Genomic DNA, 23,653 nt, shown 5'->3' with positions numbered 1-23,653 from the left:
ACGTAGCCATTGCTCTAAACCGAGAATAGGATTAAGAGATTGTAATTGTCGGTCACGTGTCCAAAAAGACATACATTGTATTTGGAAGTCTAATTCACAGTTTATGTTTCGAACTTTGAGCTAACAACGCGAAATATACAATTTTATATTATGTAATCAAGATATCAGCGTCATATCATGGTTATCTGGATGCTGTAGTTTAATCCAGTCCACGCCGCTTTGCAAGACATTATCGTAAATCTGAAAAGTTGAATAAAATCCTATTAAAATACTTGAACGTATTACTGTCGGGAAGATGCGCGGGTTTGCTTGAGAAGTTCAATATTCAACATCTGATGTACCAATTCAACACATGAATCTTCACACGAATAATCTAGTGTTAAACAAGATTTTTACATCACAATCTTAGATGGCGCAAGCATAGCTAGCTCACATCTTCATTTTTGTCTTGACCGTACGGAAAATGTAACTTAACGAGGTATTAAAATTTACTTCGGCACACGTATATTCGTAATTTGCGAGAAGTGACCGGAAAAAATTTTGTTACAGAAAAATAAATTTGCAATTCAAGACATGCACTGTTACCATTTTTCTGAATGTTTTTCCGCAAAAACTAATTACAGATGGCACCACTCGGGGATTCTAGCGTGTTGTCTAGCTTGTTGCCAAGTGCCAATGTTTAATTTGCCCAGAAGAGATGCTATGTCGAGGTCGTTGTTAGACTTGTTAGGTTAAGCTGGGTAACGATTGCAATGCCCAAGATCAAGTCGATTTTGAAATGGGTTAGAAAAAACCTGATTTTGCTACTTATTCGAAAATGATCTTTTCACTCTATCTGATGTGGTTGGATAATCACTACATCTGGCCTGCAATTACATATTCAGTCCGAATAAAATAATTGCATCGGTATAACTCCGAGTTACTTTCAAGGATATGGAATGTGATTTTTGTGCTAAGACTGTAGCCAGCCAGATGATTCTGTTAGAGATTGAATCACCCTGTAAAGGATATTCTTACCTACTAATGTTTTGATATCAGTCTTATAGTACCAAATCACTGGTAAGAATATTTGATAATAAAGCTTTTTTAAGAAAAGCTAACGATACATATACTCAAGACATTAGAGATGTGCATGCATAAATTTCCTTTTCAAGATTAATTACGTTGAAATCAAACTGGGCATTGTAGCTTGGGCGACGAATTTATTTATTCAACAAATAACTCTACATATTGTACATGTCAGGGTATTAGCAGGACTACCATCATAGTTAAACTACAAGTAATATAGATTCCGTGATCATGAGCCGGTTAGATAGCGTGTACTTGTTGTTTTCACGATGTTCTAATTAAACAAACGTATCTCTCACTACATTACACCTGAAACAAAAAGAAAACAAAATCTTGACGATATCCACTGCTCTTTGCAATTTTCTGCAATATTACTAAACAGCTGTTCACATGTAAACGTACCACATGTAAGCAGTGTTTAATCTACAGATTCCAATTTGTTATTATATAAAATTTGATTTATTTGCCACATCTTTGATTGGCTTGCATTTACGTGTTAATGGTTCACTATTTCAGATAAAAGATGCTGTAGTTTTCTTGTTATTTCTTGCACAGAATTTACACATTCCTAATGGAGTATCAAAGAAAGACTTTACATTGCAAACAGTTTTACTAGCGTTGCACTTGCAATCTTTTCTTGTCCTCTATTATTTGAAATTATATTAAATACTAACGGTTTGAAACTTTGCACTGGCGAAGGGCCTCGTTGAAGCCCTCACACAGAGTCAAGTCTGATTGACCCTGTGCACATTCGAGGAACTGTTTAATCTCCCATGCGCAAGGTCCGCTGGGTTCGGCATTGCCTGCCACGGAAGCTTGAGGCGCAGCCGGAGCAGCGGCCGCAGGCTGGTCTGAACCTCCGCTAAACATTCCAGTCATTGCGTGTCCAATAGTATGTCCAACTGCTGATCCAATTGCCACACCACCGGCGGTTGCTGCCATTTGTCCCATCAGAGATGGACCTTGGGATGGAGCGGCCATTGGGGCTGATGGCGCAGCCTGCATAGGTGGCTGGGCTGGAGGTGGTGCAGCCCTCGCAGGTACCGTCGCCCTGCAACAGCATTCAGATGATCCAGGATTGATCAAAAAAAAAAAACAATAAACGGAAATAAAAGTTATGAAAAAATTTCGGAACAACATGACTTGTTGAAATCAATAAAAACGTGACGACGGAAGCATGAAGCTGACTATTGCACGAAATTGCGTTTTTAGAATCATAATTATGAGTATAATACTCGTGACAGTGATGTAATGCGTCGATGAAATTACTATATTTTAATACATTTCTACTACCTTCGGGGTGGTGGACTTGCGGAACGTCCTCGTCGAGGCATGTTTGAGTCTTTATTCTTTGCTCAGTCAATATCACTTTCACGAAACGCTCTCTTGCTTCGAACTGACTCGTCTGCTCGGCACTGGCTGGATGTATGTCTAGTTACACAACGCAGAATATTCCGGAACAATGATATATGTATGTATATATGTGTAGAAATACACGTTCAATGTCGCACGACAATCCGCAATTCAGGTAAATGACGTCGAAATTGGAAGTTGGGGCATGTGACTAAAAAGGCGCATTTTCATATAAGTCTAATCCTAAGAGCAGAAATACTAGAGAGAGAAATTCAAATGATCTTTATTACGGACATGCGAACCTAGTGGCAGGAAATTGAACTCAGTTGAATATGACTGTGGACTCACTTAAAAGATTTTCTCGTTTATAAATTTGCCACAGTGAAATGATATACTCCCAATAATGTATTCACGGATCTTTTGAAACATAGTTTTCATCAAAGAAAACGGTTCCGAAGTATGTGAAACTTTGGACCTTCATCGGCACGGAACTGGAAACCAGACTTGAAGCTCAAGAGCGCATGCGCAATTCATTCAGACTAGGAATCTGATTGGATCACGAATAAGCCCGACTGAAGATGTATAAAGACTGCAGCCTTACGGCTTAGTGTTCGGGTAACAGCTGCTAAGGGGCAAAAGAGAATTCTACTATGCCGTATTAATTTTACAATGGAATCCCACGAGACGAGTGAGTAAGCGCAGGATCGTCAAATTACCCCCAAACCCGGCAAACCATTATGAAAAATAACCTGAGGTTAACAGTCTGCATGTGACTGTCAAGCCTCACGTGCCAGATTTGAATAAAGGCCCGTGCAGATTCAGTAATGTGGCGATTTCGTAAGGTTCCAGCTTTACTGCAGCTTCTACTTTTTTGATTGTGAGTCAAAAATATATGCTAATTTTCACGCACAAAACGTTGTACAAGTTAGGAAAAAAATATGTGTAGATGATTAACGCAGGAGAAACTTTCAGAGAAAAAAAAGCATAAACGCATTACTGGATTAACTTACGGTCGTTGAGATATTGGCGAAGGTGTTTTGGGGTCCTTGCTGGCTCTATCTTTTGCTCTTACCTGATTCCTTGTGGCCAGACATTTGCGATATGAAATAACTAAATACTGAGAATTTCTAATTTGAGGTTCGAATTTTCGAGGTTGTACGTATATTGTTACAGAGTAACGCTAACTAACTGCAGAGATACTCATTTCTTCCGTTGCCATGACTGTAATTACCATGATTACAGCGAAGTATGCTACAAACCACGTCAGAAACACGGGCTTCTTTTTGACGCCAATGACACCTTTAGTCCAGCGTCCGTTTTTTTTTCTTTTCTCAACTCTTCTGCTTATGTAATGCTTAGTCTAGCACAGCTCAGGCATGAGAGACTTTGCGAGTGATTAGTGACCTATCTGATGCAATAGATTATAAAATTTCCGTACAGAATCATGAGCAGTTGACCCGTAACGTAACAATGACTTCCGATCTTTAGATGTAAATAAAACCGCGAAGAAACGATTAACTGCAATCACGCGAAACTAACTACGCACGCGTGGATTATTAATATCTGCCTTAACCCACCAATCAAGTTTCTAGACTCTAAGTCCGACTTGGGTACGTAAACCGTACTGTACGCGGCGAGGTTGTATCAGCCCGCCAACTTCATCATCATTGCTTCTTTCGCACATTTAAATGATAATTCATTCAATACAATCGGCTTGAGACTCGACCGTGACGTCTCTACATTTCTTTTATTTACCGAAAGAGTGAGAGAAAGAGAGATTCGAGGTTATCTCTTTAAAAAATAACCCCAGTAATAATAATGAAGACTAAGAAAAAAATTGTCGTACGAATAATAGCTTAAAGCACCGGTTTTTTTAGTACTATAAACACATTTTTTCTTTTGTATGAAATGTCTTCAACTACACCCAATTCGTGTACCTAAAATTGAATTTGAAATTGTTAGATAGACGCAAATTATATGTGAATTATTACTATCAACATTATTATAACAAGTACGATGCTGAAATCGTTTCTCCGTGTCGAATTTTTCTTTCGCATAAAATTAGCGAAATAAAATATTAGTTCTTCACCGCACTTGTGTTTACCAATGTATGTCCAGTTTTCTTTGTCACTTCGTAATTCTTTTTTTGTTTCATTGTATTTATATTTATGTTTGTGAAACCAGAATCATCTGAATGTTTACATTTTCACGTTCATAATTTCTATAGTAAGCATCAGGGCCATGTTGACGGTATATCAATTCGCCAATATCAAATTTGAGCATCTGTCTCGATTAATCGTCTGCACTAACAATAAGTCTGCAACTTATTACAAACATCAATGACTGTAGAATTATTGATTTATGGCAATTACTTCACTGAGAGATAAATGTAAAATCAGTACAGCTTTTTATCGCTTATTGATTGAGATCGAAATCTGACTGACCGATAAATTTATCGATAAAATATCTGCCTTCCAGAAAATCAGATATTACTGTTTTAATACTTTTATATATATCACTCTGTTAATTATGATTATTGCTATGTAATATTTTCGACATTAATGCAAAGTGTGACTAAACAAAAACAAAATTATTAGTTAGTGATTAGATAAACTAAGTAAAAAAGAACCTCTTTTGTCCATTATGCGTTGAGTCATCGAAAGACTGTTTTCGAGTTTCTTGCACTTTCAACCCTAAGTCGTGGAACAATGAGTTATTAAACTCGACGATCCGTTTGCCATTTTTCTCGATAGGTAAGAGAAGATATTTAATTGCGTCGTAAGAGTCCCCGTAATATATCGGTGTTTTTAGCGCGTAGAAATGACAATGAACGTTAAAGAGATCGACCTATTATTGACTCTATATAATTATAACCACAGCTGTCGGCTTCACAATCTGTTTTAATTTAAAAGAATTGAATAGGAAACTTGTAACTAGTACTCGTATCTCTGCGCCCATCCGGAAGAGTACGTGTATAATGGATTAGAAATAAATCTGAGACTAATTCCATGTTTCACAGATCGCTTTGGCGAATTTAGGTGTAAGGTACAGTTAAGAGTGATATGATGCATATACTTACACGTGCGCATCTCTTTCGTTCAATCGATTGATTAAATATTGATTATAAAAAAAAAAAAAAAAAAGTTACATTGTAAACAGTGCGCAGTTGTTGTCTGGCCTGTACTATATATACGTATATGGCAATGATAATGATAATGAGTCCAACCTTCATTTCAAGGAGTGTAAACAATTGTGTGGTTCAGCAATACCGTTTAGCAAATATGTCGGGTGAATCAACTACTTGTTAAAATCAGTCAATGAATTCAGCAGTGTAGAAGTTGCTAAATTCAACACCAGTTGCTCCTCGCTAATTTACCTGAGGCACGAGGCAGCCCAATAAAGAGTGCAGAGTATATAACAAAAGTCGGGAACACTGACAATGAGAACATTCAATATTAGTTCAAAGATACAGCGGAAAAATGTTGTATTTTCTCAGCTGTGGATCCTATAATGTTTACGTTGCGCTTTTTGAGTTCCTGGGGTGCCATTTGCGATGAAAACTTTCTTGGAGTGCATATACTAGACCCGGGAAATTCAGAAACAATGACCGTTGCAAAAAGATCAGATTTCCATTATCGCGAACGGACTTGGGTTACAAGTATCGATAACCTGCCGGATCAAAGTATAAGCAAGTAGAAAAACGGCAGAAAAAGTACAACCCATTGTCCAACCAATTTATCTGTTGCGACAAAGCACTTTTCACTGATACAGCATTGTGGTAGCCTTGATCAAGCACGACCGAGAGATTATGGAGACGTGGTTTAAATGGCCGCACTATCGCAGAATCAATGAAAACGTGCAAAGCCTGGACTCTGATGCTGCGGCACCCAGACTGCAAAATATTGAGTATAGATACATTTTCGATCAATCACATCGAGAAATGATGATCATACATATCGACTTTTGACGAAACTCATAAGCGAACAATTTGTGACATGGGAAGGCAAATCTTTCAAGCAGTCAACGCTCCACATGCCGTCGAAGGACGTCCGAAGCAGACGGCTCAAGGAACTCATCTTGAGTTTAAATTAGCTACTCATTGTCAGTCCACAACCTGTCCGAAAATTATTCACCGTCGAAGATAATCGAAGGATTTCCTTGCTGCGAAGCCTTTGTATGCATTATACATATCGTGAAAAGTTGGTTATAGTCGCGATTGTGAGGAGCATGATCATGCAGGGTCAGAATTACTGTTTCGGTAGAAACTTCCGTTGAATGGTTGTCGCATAGCTGCCGCTGTGCTTCGCGAAAAGTTTTGGCTACATGAGATATTCAGAATATTGATACGACATATGTCCCAGCGCATACTGTAAGTTGACAATAACGATGGCCAAATATTTTCATATTTCACCTTGAGGAAAACATGTTTTCACGTGGTAAAACGCGTAGATGTTTGCAGCACATGCAAGGCAGTTTGGCTGGGTTCAAATAAGGGGAAAAAATGTGGATATTCTATTACTCTCTAATATATGTATTTGAGGTATTCTCACAGCTGTGGTATGTGACATATATGATGTACAAACCCTTGGATTAAGGTTGAGAAATTCACAAGGCCACCGGAATAGTCTTACATATACTTCTTTATTTTGGAAGTATGTACAGTGCACCGGCTGGCCAAATTGATAATCAACTTCCTCAAGTAGCTGGTAGGTGAACCGGAAGTGAAAATACCACGACGCATTACCACGTATCGTTGAGTTCCGCTCGAATTTTCTTTGACACGAGTAGATATTCGATCAGGCCAGCATCACGTCCCAACAGGTCTTGATAGGGTGGAAATCAAACGTGTCTCATTAAGGTACACCTGACAAGGCCCTGGGCATGTCGTTCCCAGGTATCACTTATCAAAACGTGTTTGTTGAGGCTCTCATCAGGTTATCATCAGGCATCCGTGACTGAGGCCTGCAGAGCGTGTCTGATCTGTCCATGAGCAGGCTCAGATCAGGTAAACTCTACTACGGTGCACCTGATCTGACCATGACTAAACTTAACACATTGTAAGTTCTCAAGCAGCCACCAAGCGGTATGGAAGTAGTTCTCATGATAAAAGTATGAGATGACTTGTAACAAAGTGTGTCCATTTACTTACTAAATCGTACGACATATCATTTTGCAGTTTATCATTTTTGTAGATATCTGCCTAACGATACCAGCGACTCACTTTTGGTAGTCTTCACTTTGCATCTATACAATACTAAATAATTTGTTACGTTATTTTAAAAATCAATCAATCTGAACAATCTTTGCCCAAGCCTGATCAGGTAAACACCTGATGAGGTCCTGATCCAGTTGTGATCAATGATTGAACATCGTGCCGGAACTCAGACTGATCAGGGCATTCTGGAACGACACGTTATATATTTCTGGTCAGGCCCTGATTGAGTAATCTGATGTATACCTGATGAAGAGATACGGCAAGCCTGATCAGGACCTTATCTGAGCCTGATGAAAATTTCTCCTCGGGCACATTACTCAAGGAAACGTAGAAAGAAGGAGAAAAGAGAACGACAAGACGTCGAGGTAAATCGAAACTACGCGATTGTATTCGGGTAAATATATTCGGTCCCTATAATACGACAGTGACGTATACAGACATAACCTGAAGTAATTCTTAACTGTGAGATTTCTTATCATTGATAAAAGTCAAGAAAAAAAAGAAATATCGGTGTACGAACTTGCGGTCAAACACTTGCGTGAATCCCTTGTAACTCGGGGCAAGATCCACAATTCTACGTAAGAATAAGTAGGCCAAGTTTGCGCGCAGATCTAACCAAGTCGCCGCAGGACAGGCGGTTGGTGTATTGTTAGTATATTGCCATTTGGAAAATTGATTCGTCAGGTTTCGATGTTATTATTCCATCCATTATCAGACTCCTTATCTTTCGGGGAAATCGCACACCACGATAATCGCGTGTCTACATCATTGGTGCATGCGTGCGTCAGTTCGCGTCTTTTAGTGTGATGTGTTCTCTCTTTGATACACGTGTGTATAATAAACCCGAAGACGTGACTCAGAGCGGTGCAGAGCTTGGAGTGTCCCGCGATATAAGCGTACGGCGTGCTTCTTAGTACAGACCGCAGCTCCGAAGCCAACTGACAGTTGAATCGTATATTATTTCACGCCAAAGAGTCGTGGCGGATAGTCGCCAATGTGTCCTCAGTTATATTTGCATTCCATTCTTTCATCAACACTCGCTCATACGGGTTACGGTTGAACGGTAACGATTTTTCATTTCAAAATTCGAACTTGCCAACGGATCTAAACTTTCGCGCGCAAACGCCGCGTGCTTGTGTTTTGTTTGTTGTCAACCCTGTGAGTGATCATTGAAGTTGATGCTGAGAAGCAAATTTCTACACCCGAGGATTCAATCTGAATAAGAGTACCTAAACCTCATTGAGGAATTTGGTAAGCATTGTTCTTTATATTCAATAACGTAGAAAGTAGTTTAATTGCTTTTACCTGCTTGATCATTAATGCGAGTGTTAGTTCTTTGTTTAACGCGCTTTAGAGAATTCCTCCGCAACTGTGCGTTGCTCGTTCAACAAACGGGGACTACATAGCTTAATTGACTTAAAGGTCGTTCATATAATGATCAATGAAATATTCTGTACGGCTTTTCACCTGTATAATTATATAACTAGGTTAGAATACATGAGTAACGTGATAATGGTAGACGGCCTGTGGACCGTCCAATCGGTAACAACGCGTGATTCGAACGATCGTTTATCTTCCATCAATTATTAGTCTAAAACAACAAGTGATTATAGCTGGTCGTACCGTACACTATAGCCAACCTGGTGCCACTTACACACGGGTGTAACTTTTTGAAAAATTTTAATAACCATCTTTGACTTCGGGCTCATTCAGCCGGCGAAAACAAGACGTAGAAAATTTCTTTATGCATACAAATCTTGACATATACATGCATACGCAGCCATACGTACGTTGCGGTCGTGACTCCGCTATTTTGATCTTCACCAAGCGGTATATGTCTATGCATACAGCGAGAATAGCTTATTGCAATAGCAGGTTATTTTTTGCAAAACGAAAGAGAATTGTATGTATCTAGAAGACGTCACAGGGCGGGGATGGGATTCACGAAAAAAAAGATACACGATAACAGGTCCCCACCTCGTATACTTGTTATACGTGTTGTTTTATCGTAAGCTCATATCGCAAAAACAATAACATATTTTTGTTACACGGATGTACGAAGAGTTTTTTTCATCACGTACAGCACTGTCTCACTTTCCTTGAACTTATGTATGTACGTAGGTACGCATACTGGATCCGATGGAAATCGTCATATTATAGATTCGTTTGCAACGATGCACCGTCTTACGATCATTGCAAAATGTGTTTACTTATTTGCAAATTGTCAACTTGACGCTCAAACAGCAGAGTGTAACACGCGTAACCCAAGGTAGCGGGAATCATCAGCCAATCAAATATTGCACTGCATCATCTTATTTCACCTGCGGTTGCGGTAGAAAGTTTCGTTGAGCATAAACAGCACATCTCACAGTGAAAAGTCTTTGATTCGTAAAGAGTGACCCTCGGCGATCATTCTCGGCCATATTTAACCGCAGTCTGTCTTCAGCTGAGGAAGATCGAATTATAGGAGGTCTTCTCTCCGACAAATACCCTGCAGAAGGACCTTGGAGGAGCAGTGCCCGGAATATTTTTCATTGGGACTGCGACTCGAGTAAGCCTGCGTTTATTTTTCGCGCCATAAAATAATTGGGGTCATTCAGTGTCGTTTCGATGTTAACGAACCTGCGTCTCGTTCAGTCACGTCGCAGTTTCTGTACCGAGGAACGATAATATACATACATATAGTGATGAAGCATCGAGGGTTGGGGGCTTTCGCTTTTATACTTATCTTTATACGCGTTTCACTTTATATTCGTATCGTTGACCCGTGCAGCCGGCAACGTTTTTCACACCGCGAATAAAATTTTATTTTTGGTTCCCCCCCCCCCCCCCCTCACCATGCGGCACTTTTTAATATTCTCAAAGGTCACGGGGCATTAGGTATCTGAGAAATTGACATTAAATTTCATTTTAACGGAATTAAGACGCACTTCAGTTTTACACGTTAAAAATAAAATTTCTGACGAAACACTTTGCGTGATGTCTGTATACATGTATATGTATTACCATATGTTCCGATCATCCGCTAGCTGTAAGAGATTTCTTTACCTACTGCAAAAAACTCGACAAGACACTGCTTTGATTCTCGTGTGAATTTCTTTACACAAAGCTTTGTATGTACCATGCTGCAACTAGTACGAGTGTCGCTGACCTGGGGACAGTGCTTATACACTTTATCTCAAGGTCGCGACGAGGTGTGGCGACTCAATGCCACTGTCATTGCGGGGGCGCAGACGGAGACGAATTGCATTACCAATGCAAAAAATAAATACAAATAATTAACGAATAGACTTGCGCTCAAGTTGGGTGGGCTTCGTTTTATCTTATTTATCGTCTCACGTTGATGGTTATAGTTAACAATAACGATCGGCAACGACGACGAGCATGCAGGTTGGCATACCTTTACAGCACTGGAGTGCGGCGTCATCCAATTAGGTAACACCTTGCCCTGCTGGTTGGACAGTATATTTATCTCAGAGCCGCGTGTCGAATGCAGTCGGGGTTCTGACCCCAATCGTATGTGGAAAAATAAAAGAAGAATACACAGGCTTGGAGTAACTACTTCTTCGTTATTTTTCTTATATAAATACAGGGACGATGATGATGCGACCGAAGGATAACCCCTTTACCGGAGAATCTTATCTCTCTTGAAACTTGATGCGATATATCTAATCGATGTCTAGACCTACTGATAAATGGAGGGAACACTGAAAGTGTACACCTACTCTTCATCCGCTTGTACAGCGAGGTATTATTTTTAGAACGTTGGGTTCTTTGTAATTCCGTTCTCGTCGAAGTCCGGATCCACAAAGGTCAGAAGCCTCGCTCTTCTTCCCGTTGAATACAGCTTGCTCTGCGGGATATCACGTGCACCATATGCACAGAAACCAAACACCATCTTACATTTGTACGATATTTGTCGGAATGATAACACGTCTAGACTGTACCTCTTTGTCGACAAATTTTGGCACACGATATGATTGTTCGAACGATACTCCTTAGTTCCTTTGTGAAAATTTGATGATTACGGACTTAATATTGTATTGAGAGTATTACGAAATTTGTCACTCGAATGACATGAAGTTCGAGGAAATGGTAATACTTCCAAAGAGGAGAAAACCTGAACTATCTCGATGACCTTTCTTCGCAGTATAACACACTGTAAACTTATGAAGCAAAAAGAAATCCGAGAATTGGGCATGTAGGAATAAAAAATATTTAAACATTTTATGAGGAAAGGCTTGCGTGGAAGATGTTTTCCAAGGATTCCAATTTATTACTGCCAAACAGGACGGTCATTAGAAATGATCATCAATTATACACGCATATCACCCCGACGTGTTTTTCGACTCGAAATTTTCCATTCCGTATACTCAAACATCTCCAAACCGGCACCTAGAACTATTGGATTGTTGGGACGTAACAAAATAACTTGGGATATCCGGTACAGCTGGTAAGCCAGGAGAGAGTGAGAGGTGAGTGAGGGTGACCGAGACAGCAATAGACAGATGAGCAGGCAGATGCGCATTTCATTCGAGGTATTCCTTTTAGAGAGCTGATCTTGAGCGTCTCTCTCAGAATCATACATTATGTATAGTAAAACTTCCTAGGATAGCTAGATTATTATTCATCCAATTAACGGGCGAGTTTCATCAGAGTTTGAAATCATTCACTGGGATCTTTCATTATACACTGTTGGATGACAAAACAGTCTAGACACGTGGCAAATACAGTTTTCTTTGCTGGCACTACGTCAACGACGCATCGTATACGTGTACTATATACCGCACAATAATTTTCTCGGAACCGGTACATATTACGGTTTATACCGCGCTTCGTAATTTATTATCTAACAACAAAACCATGTCGTCGTACCGCTTTGGCTCAAATCATCACTCGACGCGCCAAAGCTTGAATGAAGCGATTGATGAGCTTCTTCGATTCTTTATTTACTTATTTATTTACTTCTCGTTGAATGCGGAACGAACATGGACTCTCTGGCCGCATCTGGACTTACAATTAGGCAGGATATCGAAAGGAAGCGAAATTTGTGAAATTATCGGCTATCAAACGTGTCATCGGTGGAATAAATGAACGTAAACTGGTTCCGTGATGTAAGCCATATATAAAGCCATGGGGGTCCGTCGATTGACCCTGTTGGTCATGTATACCTACCCATATTGAAATTGCAGGCGTAGATAGGCAGAACCTGTTTCCTGACGAGCTTACTGTATCCGACTCTTTAACAGTTATATGTATGGGTGTATTTTCCCCCAAGGTCGTCCGACGCGTACATTTACGTACGTTTATACAGGTGTGTGATCGCGAAGAGATCGACATTTGAATACGTGTACTCAGTTTTTCCTGTACTCGGGAAACGTGCGAAAATAGAAGATGAAAGTGCAAATCTACAGCGATCAACGTTTATACACTTGGCGCGTTCAGGGCGAATGAAAACATCACGGTGGTTTCATGGAAAACCAGCAAACTTGCGCGGATTTGAATAAAGATAACAAACAATACTTACACATGGCCACCATTTCTGCCATTGCGGTAAAAGACGGGAGAATATATTACGCATAAAAAGTTACAGGACGTATTCAAATCAGCATACATTACTAAAGACGATGTACACGTCATCGGTAATCGGAGAATTGATTACGTTCTCGCGGGCTTGCAGTAACTGCTAACCACGGCCAGAACTGAGTATAATTTCAACGTCGTTATACTTCATGAAGTACATCATATGTTGTACATAGCCAATTTGAAGCAACGGCTAGTGAGCGATTTCATCATCCTTCTCCGTTAACACCTGACTATTCATTATTATACCAGTGCCGCGGTCGTATAATGATAAGCCGAAACGAGTCGTCATTACATGAGACTGCCGTATCAACAAATACCGAGGATACCATATTAATCATTTCTAAAAAGGTATCAACCACGTGAGTCACGGAGGTGACCGAGTTCTCTGTTTGAGCACTGTAACCCACTCAGGATTCGAAAATATGTATGTATAACTTTTCGCCCTCTGTAGCACCGCAAACCAATCCATCGTTCACCAGCACTTGAACCAGGTACCGAATGACGCAAGTCGGCCGGGTCACGGCCGTGTCACGCGTGTCCCGCAACTGACCTTATTCAAGCGATTTCCCATAGTCCGCAGGACTCACGAGTAATGAGGAATCTTGCCGATACCTAGAATCCCGCATACGTTATTCCTGGTAGTGAAATTGCAATCTTACGCGTAACCAGCGCTCTTCGCGCCGAGTCACCGAGAGGTTCGGGGAAGGAGACGTATCGTCCTGGTAGCCTGCTCTAGCCTCTGAGAAATATCAACGCAACGGGAAAGGGATCACACTGATTTATCGCCGACTACGCGCCGGCGCAGTGGGCGAAGTGGATGACCAGGTCGGTCGGGACGGAGAGCCCCGTACGAGGAGAGAGGGACGAATCTCGCGTGGCTCCGTTCTGCCTCCATGTGCTCGTGACTCCTTCGGCGCCACGCGGGGGCTCGACCGCTGCGGTAATGCGCATGCGCGGGGCCTGCGCATGTCTGCAGTCAGCGCCGTATCAAGGCTTTGGAGTACCCCGCGCCGCGGTTCCCGCTGAAGAAATGACGGCTTAGGGTTTAAAGAGGTTTGGTTGACCGAACGTTGACTTATTGTTAATTTTTTTACGAGGGAATCGTGCATCGAGTATTCAACGAATTATAATAATCGCGAGCTAGAAAGAACCTTTCAACGAGACGAAAATAGAAGATACCGGAATTTAAAAGCAAACGCTTCGATATCGAGGATTCGTTTAAAATCGTTTAGAAATTGTGGTCAATCTGGTATTAGTACGTGTTCACTTGACGATGAATTATTCCATTCAGAAGACTATTTTCTACAAATTGAATGGGATGTTTTGGTTCTTTTTCATGCTGATATTGTTAAATATTTAATTTCACAATGTTAGATTGATACTGATTATGGTCAACAAAATGGCAATATTGAATGAACTATTGGAAAAATTAATATCTGTTTTAGTGAAGTGAGAAGAAAATGAGCCATCGTAGATTGGATTGCTTGAATGTACTAGATTAAAAAAAAAAATATTTTGAAGCAATTTGAAGTGAATCATATATATGTAAGCTATTGGTTATAATTCCAGTATTTTTTATTTTTCTAGCTCGCAAATACAACAGTGTCATACATATTCAACATACAAATAATTGTTAATAAAATTGATAAGAAGTAGGTATCGATTTTTAGCCAACCAATCTCCGTAATTCGCTTGTAATGCAAATCTTCTGTCTTGTTGGAAATCCGTCATCAGTTTTAGCAACACAAACAGCTGATGACATGAGACAAGTTCTTCTTAAATTGGAGAGGTGTTAAGTACGGAGGGAAAGCTTATAACAGAAAACAACACCGGAAATCTAGGAAACGAGTGATTCAAGTATTTCAACTTCCTAGAATTGAGGCGGATACTGTACGCGGGTGCTAGAATCGGTGTATCACGATGTTAACGCGATTAAAAAACGGATGGAGCCAGACGTTCCGATCAGCTGTGATGATAACGAAGTACATACCTTGTATTATTCATGCGATGATAACGATGAAATGAATTGAACGGTTCTTCGCTCCGAAAAGTTTTCACGAACACGTTGACACGTGATCTTTCTATTTTTGCCAGATTCAAACTGACCGTCACAAATTGAACTTTCGACATATCAATGACTGCTATATGATTCGATATCTGGCGGATCTTGATGGAATTTGGTGAGCCAATATGTCTTGAAAATAATTGTTGAAAAATACAAAAACTGAAAACATTGAGGATTCATTGATTAATTCACAAAAAACAAATCCGGCCACTTTTGCACATGATATAACAGAAGAAATTACCGATCTTTTATGCCTCTCTGGTTTCTTCTATTTTGCGTTACCACTGCGTCAAGGGCTCTGTTGCATAGCTGATGAGTATTTGGCAGCTTGCTTTCCGGGTGCTCCGAATGTTCCACTGTTGCGTAATTTGTTTGGCAATATCTGAGGTCAGGTTGTGACCGCGTTATCGACTCCGGGGATGGTAAGTCGAATACATCAATATAGTTTCGCGATCGATACACGTACACATGCACGTGCACGAATAACCTACCTGTCCACTTACAAGTTACCACTTGATCAGTTTAAAAATAGTCAACGAACCTCTGCCGATTGATCGCCGGATCGCTATCAGCTACTTTCACAGGAATTCGATAGATATCGAACGGGGTTGGCGGCTGGAGGCGGCTGACACGGTTCGACGTATCTGCAGGCAAGTTTCAAAATCAATGGCTTTTCCCAACAGCGTGCACGATACACCAAACCTTAGATGAGATATAAAAAATGCAAGATATTATCACTTGATGTATTTAACTGAAACTGCAAAGTTGGTGAAAGTCCAAATCAAGTTGAAATGACTGCGCGCTAGACAAATGACGAAACATGTTTCTTGTTTTCTGTTCTGTGTTTTAGTTAAAAAATTTTTAGCGTAAGATCACGTCCGATTTAAGACTGTTTTCGGGAATCCGTTACACTTTTTCGGATAAGAACATTGATGCGACTTGTTATTTTTCGTGTCGTCATCCTTCTGACGTTAGGAAATGCACTCTGCTCAGCTAGGATCGGTAAATTATGATATCATCAATCGACAACTGAATAGTTCGTAAAATATAACCTCAAAGCTCGTTTCGCGGCGAAATAAATCAATGAATAATCTGTATGATATTTATTTACTTTTGGCTGACCAGCGTGCACTTTCCGAGTATGGCACGGTCGTTTTACGAATAATTCGATATCGATTCAAAGTTGTAAGAAAAACTCATCCCGATTTTCGTGATTTTTACTCTTGAATCGGTCACGTGACATCGTGCTCAAAACAGCCAAAACCAATTGGCAGTTCTCCGAGTTTTCCCCAACTTCCGGTGTCAGTCGACCCCGCATCTCGGAACCCATTAATCCCGGCTAGACGTACGTTCCTGACCCGGGATGCTGGAGAGGGCAGCGAGACGCCGGTGTGGTAGCCCTACGCGGGAAAAACCGTAAACCACGAGAACGAGTCGGCGCGTAGTTATTGCTTCTTCGGCTTTTGGTGCGCGCGCGCACGCAACGTTAGTGCAATTTAGTTCGCCGACGCGCTTCGAAGTCGACGTACATACATTCGTATACACGACGATACATCTCGCTCAGCCGAGTAAAGGGTACAATAATTATCACGTAGTCGGGCAGTGCCGTGATAAATATCGCCTGTTCCTGGCGCCGTTACGTAACCCGTTGGACAGAGTAACTGGTTGGTCCCCGGGTCCATTCATCGAACCGACTTCGATTCCTCGCATCGCGAATTTAAAGCAAGCCAGACGCGTTAGGCACGCGCCCCGAGATACGGTGCGAGGCAGGAAGAGGGGGGGGATTGAAATGCGTAGATCACCGCGTGGTGTACTCAACAGTTTTCGATCGCCGACTACGACGACTACGACGACGACCGCAGCACCAGCAGCATCAGGTAGTCGAAACGCGGAGCTGTCGAAACACGCGGATCGCGTCCTAAAAGGATCGGAGAGCATCAGCAGCGCCCAGCTTTTAGATTCAGCCGCAGTTGGCTCGAGTGCGCCAGTTGAACGGGTTGTGTCGGGAAAAACGTTCGTCTTTTGTCGCGTCGCGGTGTGAAGATAACTGAATACGTGATTTTAAATAAACCCCGCCCCCAGCTGCCGCCGCGGTATTGAAAGTGCCCGTTGTGTTTCTTGTGCCGACCTCTTCTTAACGGACAACCTGCCGGACGGGGTCACCTCAACGGACGTCTCATCCACCAGAGAAATCGAGATATGGCGGACCCTGAGATCGCAGCCTTCGCCAGCGTGCAGGCTCCGCTCCTGGTCTGCGGGATATCGATAATACTGGGTGTCATCGGTCTCGTCGTTGCCTACCTCATCAATCGACCCAACGAACGCTCGGAGGGGGGCTCAAAGACCGTCGATAGTAAGTCTCCGCAAGCCGTTGTTTTCATATTTTATGACTCAACCCCCACAGCGTGACGTCCGCGTCGCCACCCCGTCATAAACGTGCCTTCGTTATCCCTCGAGAAGGGCAGACAACTTCTCGCAGCTCGAAAGTACGCGAGGCTGCCGTTCGGCGGGCGTACGAAATAGCGTAGATGCTTCGTCGCGTCACTTCCGGCCTACTTTTCAACACGGCACGCGGCTCTAACCTCGAACTTAACCCTCCCTCGTTTTGGGGGGCGCCATATTTGAAAGCACCCCGCTCCCAAAAAAACCGAACGAAAGATCGGTGGGATTTTTAATGAACTATATTCACGTCTGTGCATTATGTGTATAAGCGGACGGATTAACGGAGTGTGAGCTTAATTAACCGTGTGATATGCTTGTCCGTGTTACTTGTACAGGTAGAAGAAGAAGAATGAGAAAAGCAGAATAACTTGTTTGATGTACTAATTAAGTTTGCCGAACGTTCCAGACCTTGCTTTCCGTTTTTATTTTTTCTTATTCTCGTCGTTCTTCTTCTATTTGCAAAGATACACCAAAGATGATACCATTTTATACTGAAAATTACTACACCTGTTATAGCAGGGTAATACGAAAATTATCTAATTTTTACGGACAATTACGCGGCTCGATATGGCGAATATTGTAATCTTCCCCTTGAACCACCGATAATCACGATTCGTGTCAAGGCCAACTGTTCAATCAAGCGATTAATAAATTGCCAGCACTTCGCACGAATAAAATCCTTCGTCGAGTCAGACTAGTGCCAATGTGCATATCTGGTACAATATGAACTTTAGTTTCCTTATCATATATTCCACGAAGTCTTATATTTAGATTTATTTTTTTTTTCTCTATTATCGTGTACCCATCCCCACGTGTTCTCGATATCACGTCTAGCCGCTGCTGTTTCTCTATTATAGAACTGAAATTACGAATTTGTTGTATATCAGGAGTGTCGATAATGAAAGAGGTGAGACAAATGTTTGACGAGCGATTCGTTTATAATACATCGCATGTTTGTATGACAAATATAAAAATGATTTCGTATATTGTGTTTGCACCTGTAACCGGAAGTATAATATAATTTTGCGATAAATTTAATTCAAGTTAGATGTGATGAGGCGAGGCATATGTATTAACAACGTGCATGTATGAACAACGTTTACACTGTGGTAACACTGTCAAAAAATTAATATTATTTATCGTTCTTCCGTATGTATGTATCGACGTTTCAATATACATATAATTGAACAGCTGATGATGATGATAATGGTAATGATACATCGCGACGAGGTCGCGGAGTCGAATTGAGCGTGCAAAGAATAATGGCAGTTTCGGAAAAACAATAGAAAGAAAATAAAAAAAAAAGAAAAATAACGAACGAACAATTTTCAGCTTCCAAAATAGCGTATGCGTACAATATAAATACGCGGAGCGTATGAAAACAAATTGAGGATTCCAAAAGTTTTAAAAGATAATTATCGCCGCACGTATGCAGGTTAAATAACCGCGCTGTAAACTGTACAGGATTTGAAACGATGTTGTTGGAAATCTGACAATTAGTTTAGACTGTTCGCGAACGGAATTGTTAACGAATGGAATAAACAGGACCTTTTATTTTTTTTTTGTCTTTTTCTCATTTTCTCTTTTTTCATTTCGGTATGCTGCATGCGTGTCCGCCGTTCGTCATTATTATAGACATAGTATGTAACAGGTAGACGTATAATAAAATATGCGATATTGACAGAACTGAAATTATTCACGTCGCATAATGTGGAACAAAGTTGTTTTGAGGAACGATGGTAAGAACCCGATTATTCAGATGTGTCTACCACCTATGTAGCACGCAATTGTCGCTGCAGTATTTTTTTTTTTCTCATCGTTTTCGTTTCATTTTTTCCCCCAAGTTTTATTAAGGTGCCAATTATTTTAGGCTAGTGGGGTCTGGGGGCCTTATAGTTACGCATCCAAACATCGACCTCTCCGATCGCGGCGACGATACGACCGGGCCGTGTTTGCTTCAAATTTAGGTCGTATACTCGTTTAAATCAAGCGATAACGAACATCCCGCCTCAGTCAGATGCGCGACAAGTTGATATTAGGTGGTGAGTCGATTGAATTGCGACTCGATTTTCGGGTTTTTATTCTCTCGTAGATGTTGTTTGTTTCGTTTTTCGATTGTTAGTTGAAATCTGTACAATTCTTATCGGCAAATACATTCGATTTTTCTCTACTCGAGATGAAAGATTATATGTACGTACGTATTTGAGTGAATAGTTCAAGTGGATATATGTATATGTAAAAGTATGAAAAACGTTCGTGTAAGTGTAACGAATTATAGGTACGTGTGTTTTATGTGTAATAGAATTATTCAATGCCACGAGGGAATTTCAATTCTGCCAAAATGTTTTTACGTGATGAATGAAAATAGCAAATCACTAATTATTCTAGTCAAAGGCAGCTGAACTCGGTTTTTTTTTTTTTTTTTTTTGTTACCTGTGACACACTTTCTACGGATAAAATCTGAAACTTATATCGCATCTAGATAAGATATATGGGAAACTCGAAAAAAAACTGTCATCAAACGTATGACTTATGTATCTGATGTTCGTACCGAACGTATTAATCATGAAATTTCTGTTTACAGTGTAAACAATCGCGTGAGGAGAGAGTTTGCCTTAATATCTTGATTTTTATCTTTTCCTAAAAGAATAAAAAATGTGATTTTATAGCTGCTTGATGAGGTTAAATCGATCGGTTGAAGTTTGTTGAAATTTCAATTCATTCTCGTTGAACGAATTTAAGTATGAAAAAATGTTACATTTAAATGTAACCTATCGTTCGACCAATTGTATAAACAAATTACAGGCCGTTGAATGAAACTACCTCTTGGTATTATGTATTTTACGAAATCCCCCGATAAGATACGCGAGCTTGCTGTTATTTCCTTCACACGCGTTTATACGACACTGTAATTCAATTTCGACAAAACCGAAACCTACCAATTACCTTATATCGGATATATATATATATATATAATTAGCTTATATCCGTCGTCTAAAAATATTTTTTCTAATTATTGTCGCATTAAGCGGTTGCCTTTAATCAGAGAACCGATTTTTTACGCATGCCTACGTAATATCCTTCCCACAATATGGGACTTAACACTCCAACTTACACGAAGTTACAGCGATACTCCGGACGTATAAGCCTGCTTGAGTAAAATCGCGGTAAACATTGTATTTTTATTTTTGTTCATATGAAATCATTCTCACTAAAATGAGAACATATTATCTAATAGAATTGATTGGAAACTTCTCATCATAAATTCCGAACGCGGTGAGGTCAATAATGATGATCTAACAAGACGGTTCCTATACATCCTCTTGAGTGCGTCATCATCGATACTTGTTATGCCGCGAGGAAACGGTGAAACTTGTTGATGCTGAAGTTAGTAACGTTATTGTAATGATTCGTGTTTCGGTATACCCGTTATTTCGTAAGTTCAGGAATCTCTGAAACGCAGATAAATTATAATAAGGCAAAAGTTATTCAAATTTTTTAAAATTAATTAAGGATTACCGAATTTCAAACAATCTGGAAGTTGCGAAGTAAGGTTTTTTTTTTTGAATATATGCATCGTTACATCAACGTTACAAGCTTCAATCTCGTTATTGTTGACTAACTAACAACGCAACTTGCAATTCGCCACTTTACGCGGAAGAGTTTTACGTCTCGTGTCACGTTTCGAGTAAAGTTGGCTGACCTGATTTGCGGACGAAAATATCCCCGCGGTACGACTTCGCCGACCAATAGCGTTCGATTATCCTGCGCATGCGCACTCGGATGCTCAGCCCGTTAAGTTTCACCCTTTCCTCTCTTTCTTGGCAATGTTGTTTCACAATCGATCACCTATAACATTCGATGACCGCATCACGTCGTCGTCGTTCTCCTCGTTATTCTCATTATCGTCGCTAAATCACATAGATGAATTTTCTCCCTCTCAGCCGCGTTTCCAACAGTCAGCCGATCGTGATGCATGCTGGCTATTATCAACCAGGGCCATCCTGTGATTGATGGAGATGATTTCCGTTTCAGGGTCTGCCTCCCTTCTCCTTCTCTCTCTCTCTCTCTTTCTCTCTCAGGATTCGTTTCGGCTTTATATTTATTAGGATAGGTGTATTTTTCTTTTTCACTTCTAACATCTCGTGTGATCTGGATATTGTCCGTGTGTGTTTATTTTTTTCTTCTCCAATCATTCCTCTCCGTTGCTATAATAATCGTATTGTAATGTGAAAAATGATGTCTCAGCACGTTTATAAATATAAATATATGTATATATATATATAGGTAATGACTTCCGCGTTGAGGAACTCTGCATATTACACGGACATCTATCCTGGCCATCGGTACTCCGTACCCACTTTATGCCTACCTACATATCCACCTATAATGCCGTACGTTGCGTAACTCATTTAAATGCGAGGACCATAATTATGTGGGGGACCTTGTACATTTATACGTTTCAGTTCATTTAGCAACATGTTATACGTGAAACGGCATAGCAGCAGCTCGAACGCAATTATATGCAAGAGGCAAAAAGGGTGTTTGTTACAAACGAATAATTATAATCAATCAAATATATGTGTTACTCTTGTTCCTTTTCTTGTTGCGGTAGTTTTTTTTTTTTTTTTTTTATTTTCTGTCTGCATTTTTTTCAACACTTACTTGATCAACTCAACAGAGTTTCTGTATGCATGATTAATACGATCGTTATATTTACGTGTATGCAAGAAATTATACAAGCTATACTTTTTTTTTTCAAACCAATGTTCTTCCATTTTCGATCTGAATTTTCCTTGTCAAAGTTATAGCTTTAATTTCAGATATTCAGAAATTTTGTAAGTTATTGAATAAAAGAAAAGAAATTACTGCCATCCTTGGCAAGTTAAACGAATTCAAATTAGATTTCCGGATACCTTGTTAGATATGTGTATCGGGCGTTTTATATGAAAAAAAATCAGTCGGATCTCGGATATTTTTTTAATTTTGATTGCAGGTAGTCATTGGGGAATTAGATTTTGTGCTAATAAAAAAAAAAATAATAATTATAACAAAATATCGAATCTCAATACTCTGTTATATTTAACAAAACCAGAATAAATACAGAATACGTGCGCTCATTCCAAATTATTTTGTTGCTACATTTAGTTGGAAATATAAACATTGTTGTCAAGCATCGTATTGATTTTTTTTTATGAAGAATTTGAAGTCTAATTACGAGAATTAAAAATGGTGGTTCCAAAAAATTACTTTACCATTTTTTGAATTCATTTTTGAAATTCCATTTACAAACATCCGTAAACCAGAAATAATTTCTATTTAGATGTAGAAAGAAAAACTCGTTCTTTCCATGAAGCTGATGCCAGCAACCGAACGTGTCAAACTTTTCGGAAATAGAAAAATCCAGTTCAGTTCTATCCTCAAATTCCATATAAAAGTATTGGGGGTTCAAGATATGTCACAAAATTGTTATTTTCGGCCTTCACTACCTTATTCGAATGAACATTAAAACGTTTGTCTGCTTGTTTCAGCATCGTGTTATTTCGATTGGCGTCAGTGTTGAGAAAAAACAAAAAAATAATTAAATATCAGTAAAAAATAAAATCATAAATTGTACGAGTTACAGGTTAAAAACCTCTGTTTTTTATCAATTCCTTTGTACAAACATTCACTTTTCATGCGCCAACTTTCTTCGAGCATACTTTCCAAATACATATTTCAGCTGCATGAATAAAAAATTTTTGCGAAATAATTTGATTACGAGTATTCGTTTCCAAATTGAAATTCCTTGTTTACTGGACTGTTCTGCATCAATCTATTTGATCTTAACCCTCCGTGTGAGATCGTTGAATCTTTTGTAAAGCAGTCGTTTTCTGAATATCAATTGTTACGAACAATACTTCCAAACTTTTGATTCAGCCAAC

General features: G+C 39.9%; 2 protein-coding genes and 1 long non-coding RNA gene across 6 annotated transcripts in view; 1 reads left to right on the top strand and 2 right to left on the bottom strand.

Annotated features, from left to right (window-relative positions):
* Positions 1-9: 9 nt before the first annotated feature.
* LOC138190991 (uncharacterized) lies at positions 10-944 on the bottom strand. Its single transcript, XR_011177178.1, has 2 exons — positions 586-944; positions 10-240 (listed from the first exon to the last, which is right to left on the bottom strand). It is a non-coding gene; the product is annotated as an uncharacterized lncRNA (long non-coding RNA).
* A 238-nt stretch (positions 945-1,182) lies between these two features.
* Chchd2 (Coiled-coil-helix-coiled-coil-helix domain containing 2) lies at positions 1,183-2,589 on the bottom strand. Its single transcript, XM_046628071.2, has 3 exons — positions 2,362-2,589; positions 1,743-2,119; positions 1,183-1,377 (listed from the first exon to the last, which is right to left on the bottom strand). The coding sequence occupies exons 1-3, from the start codon at positions 2,400-2,402 to the stop codon at positions 1,367-1,369; spliced, it is 429 nt and encodes a 142-aa protein (XP_046484027.1). The 5' UTR covers positions 2,403-2,589; the 3' UTR covers positions 1,183-1,366.
* Positions 2,590-8,488: 5,899 nt separating this feature from the next.
* Positions 8,489-23,653, top strand: part of LOC124218470 (transducin beta-like protein 2) — a 52,506-nt gene continuing 37,341 nt past the window's right edge. The window contains exon 1 of one of the 4 annotated variants that reach the window (XM_046624970.2): positions 8,489-8,887. Coding sequence is in view for 2 of the 4 variants with exons in the window: in XM_046624969.2 (XP_046480925.1) it covers positions 17,487-17,640 (154 nt within the window). In the remaining 2 variants the exon portion in view is untranslated. Of the gene's footprint in view, positions 8,888-16,700; positions 17,641-19,727; positions 20,008-23,653 lie in introns of those variants that run through there. The other 3 variants (XM_046624969.2, XM_046624973.2, XM_046624971.2) reach the window with 3 other exon arrangements.

The sequence above is a fragment of the Neodiprion pinetum genome, chromosome 5 (assembly GCF_021155775.2).
Source record: "Neodiprion pinetum isolate iyNeoPine1 chromosome 5, iyNeoPine1.2, whole genome shotgun sequence".
NCBI classification, from domain to species: Eukaryota; Metazoa; Arthropoda; class Insecta; order Hymenoptera; family Diprionidae; genus Neodiprion; species Neodiprion pinetum.
This window is presented reverse-complemented; position numbering and strand designations above follow the sequence as displayed.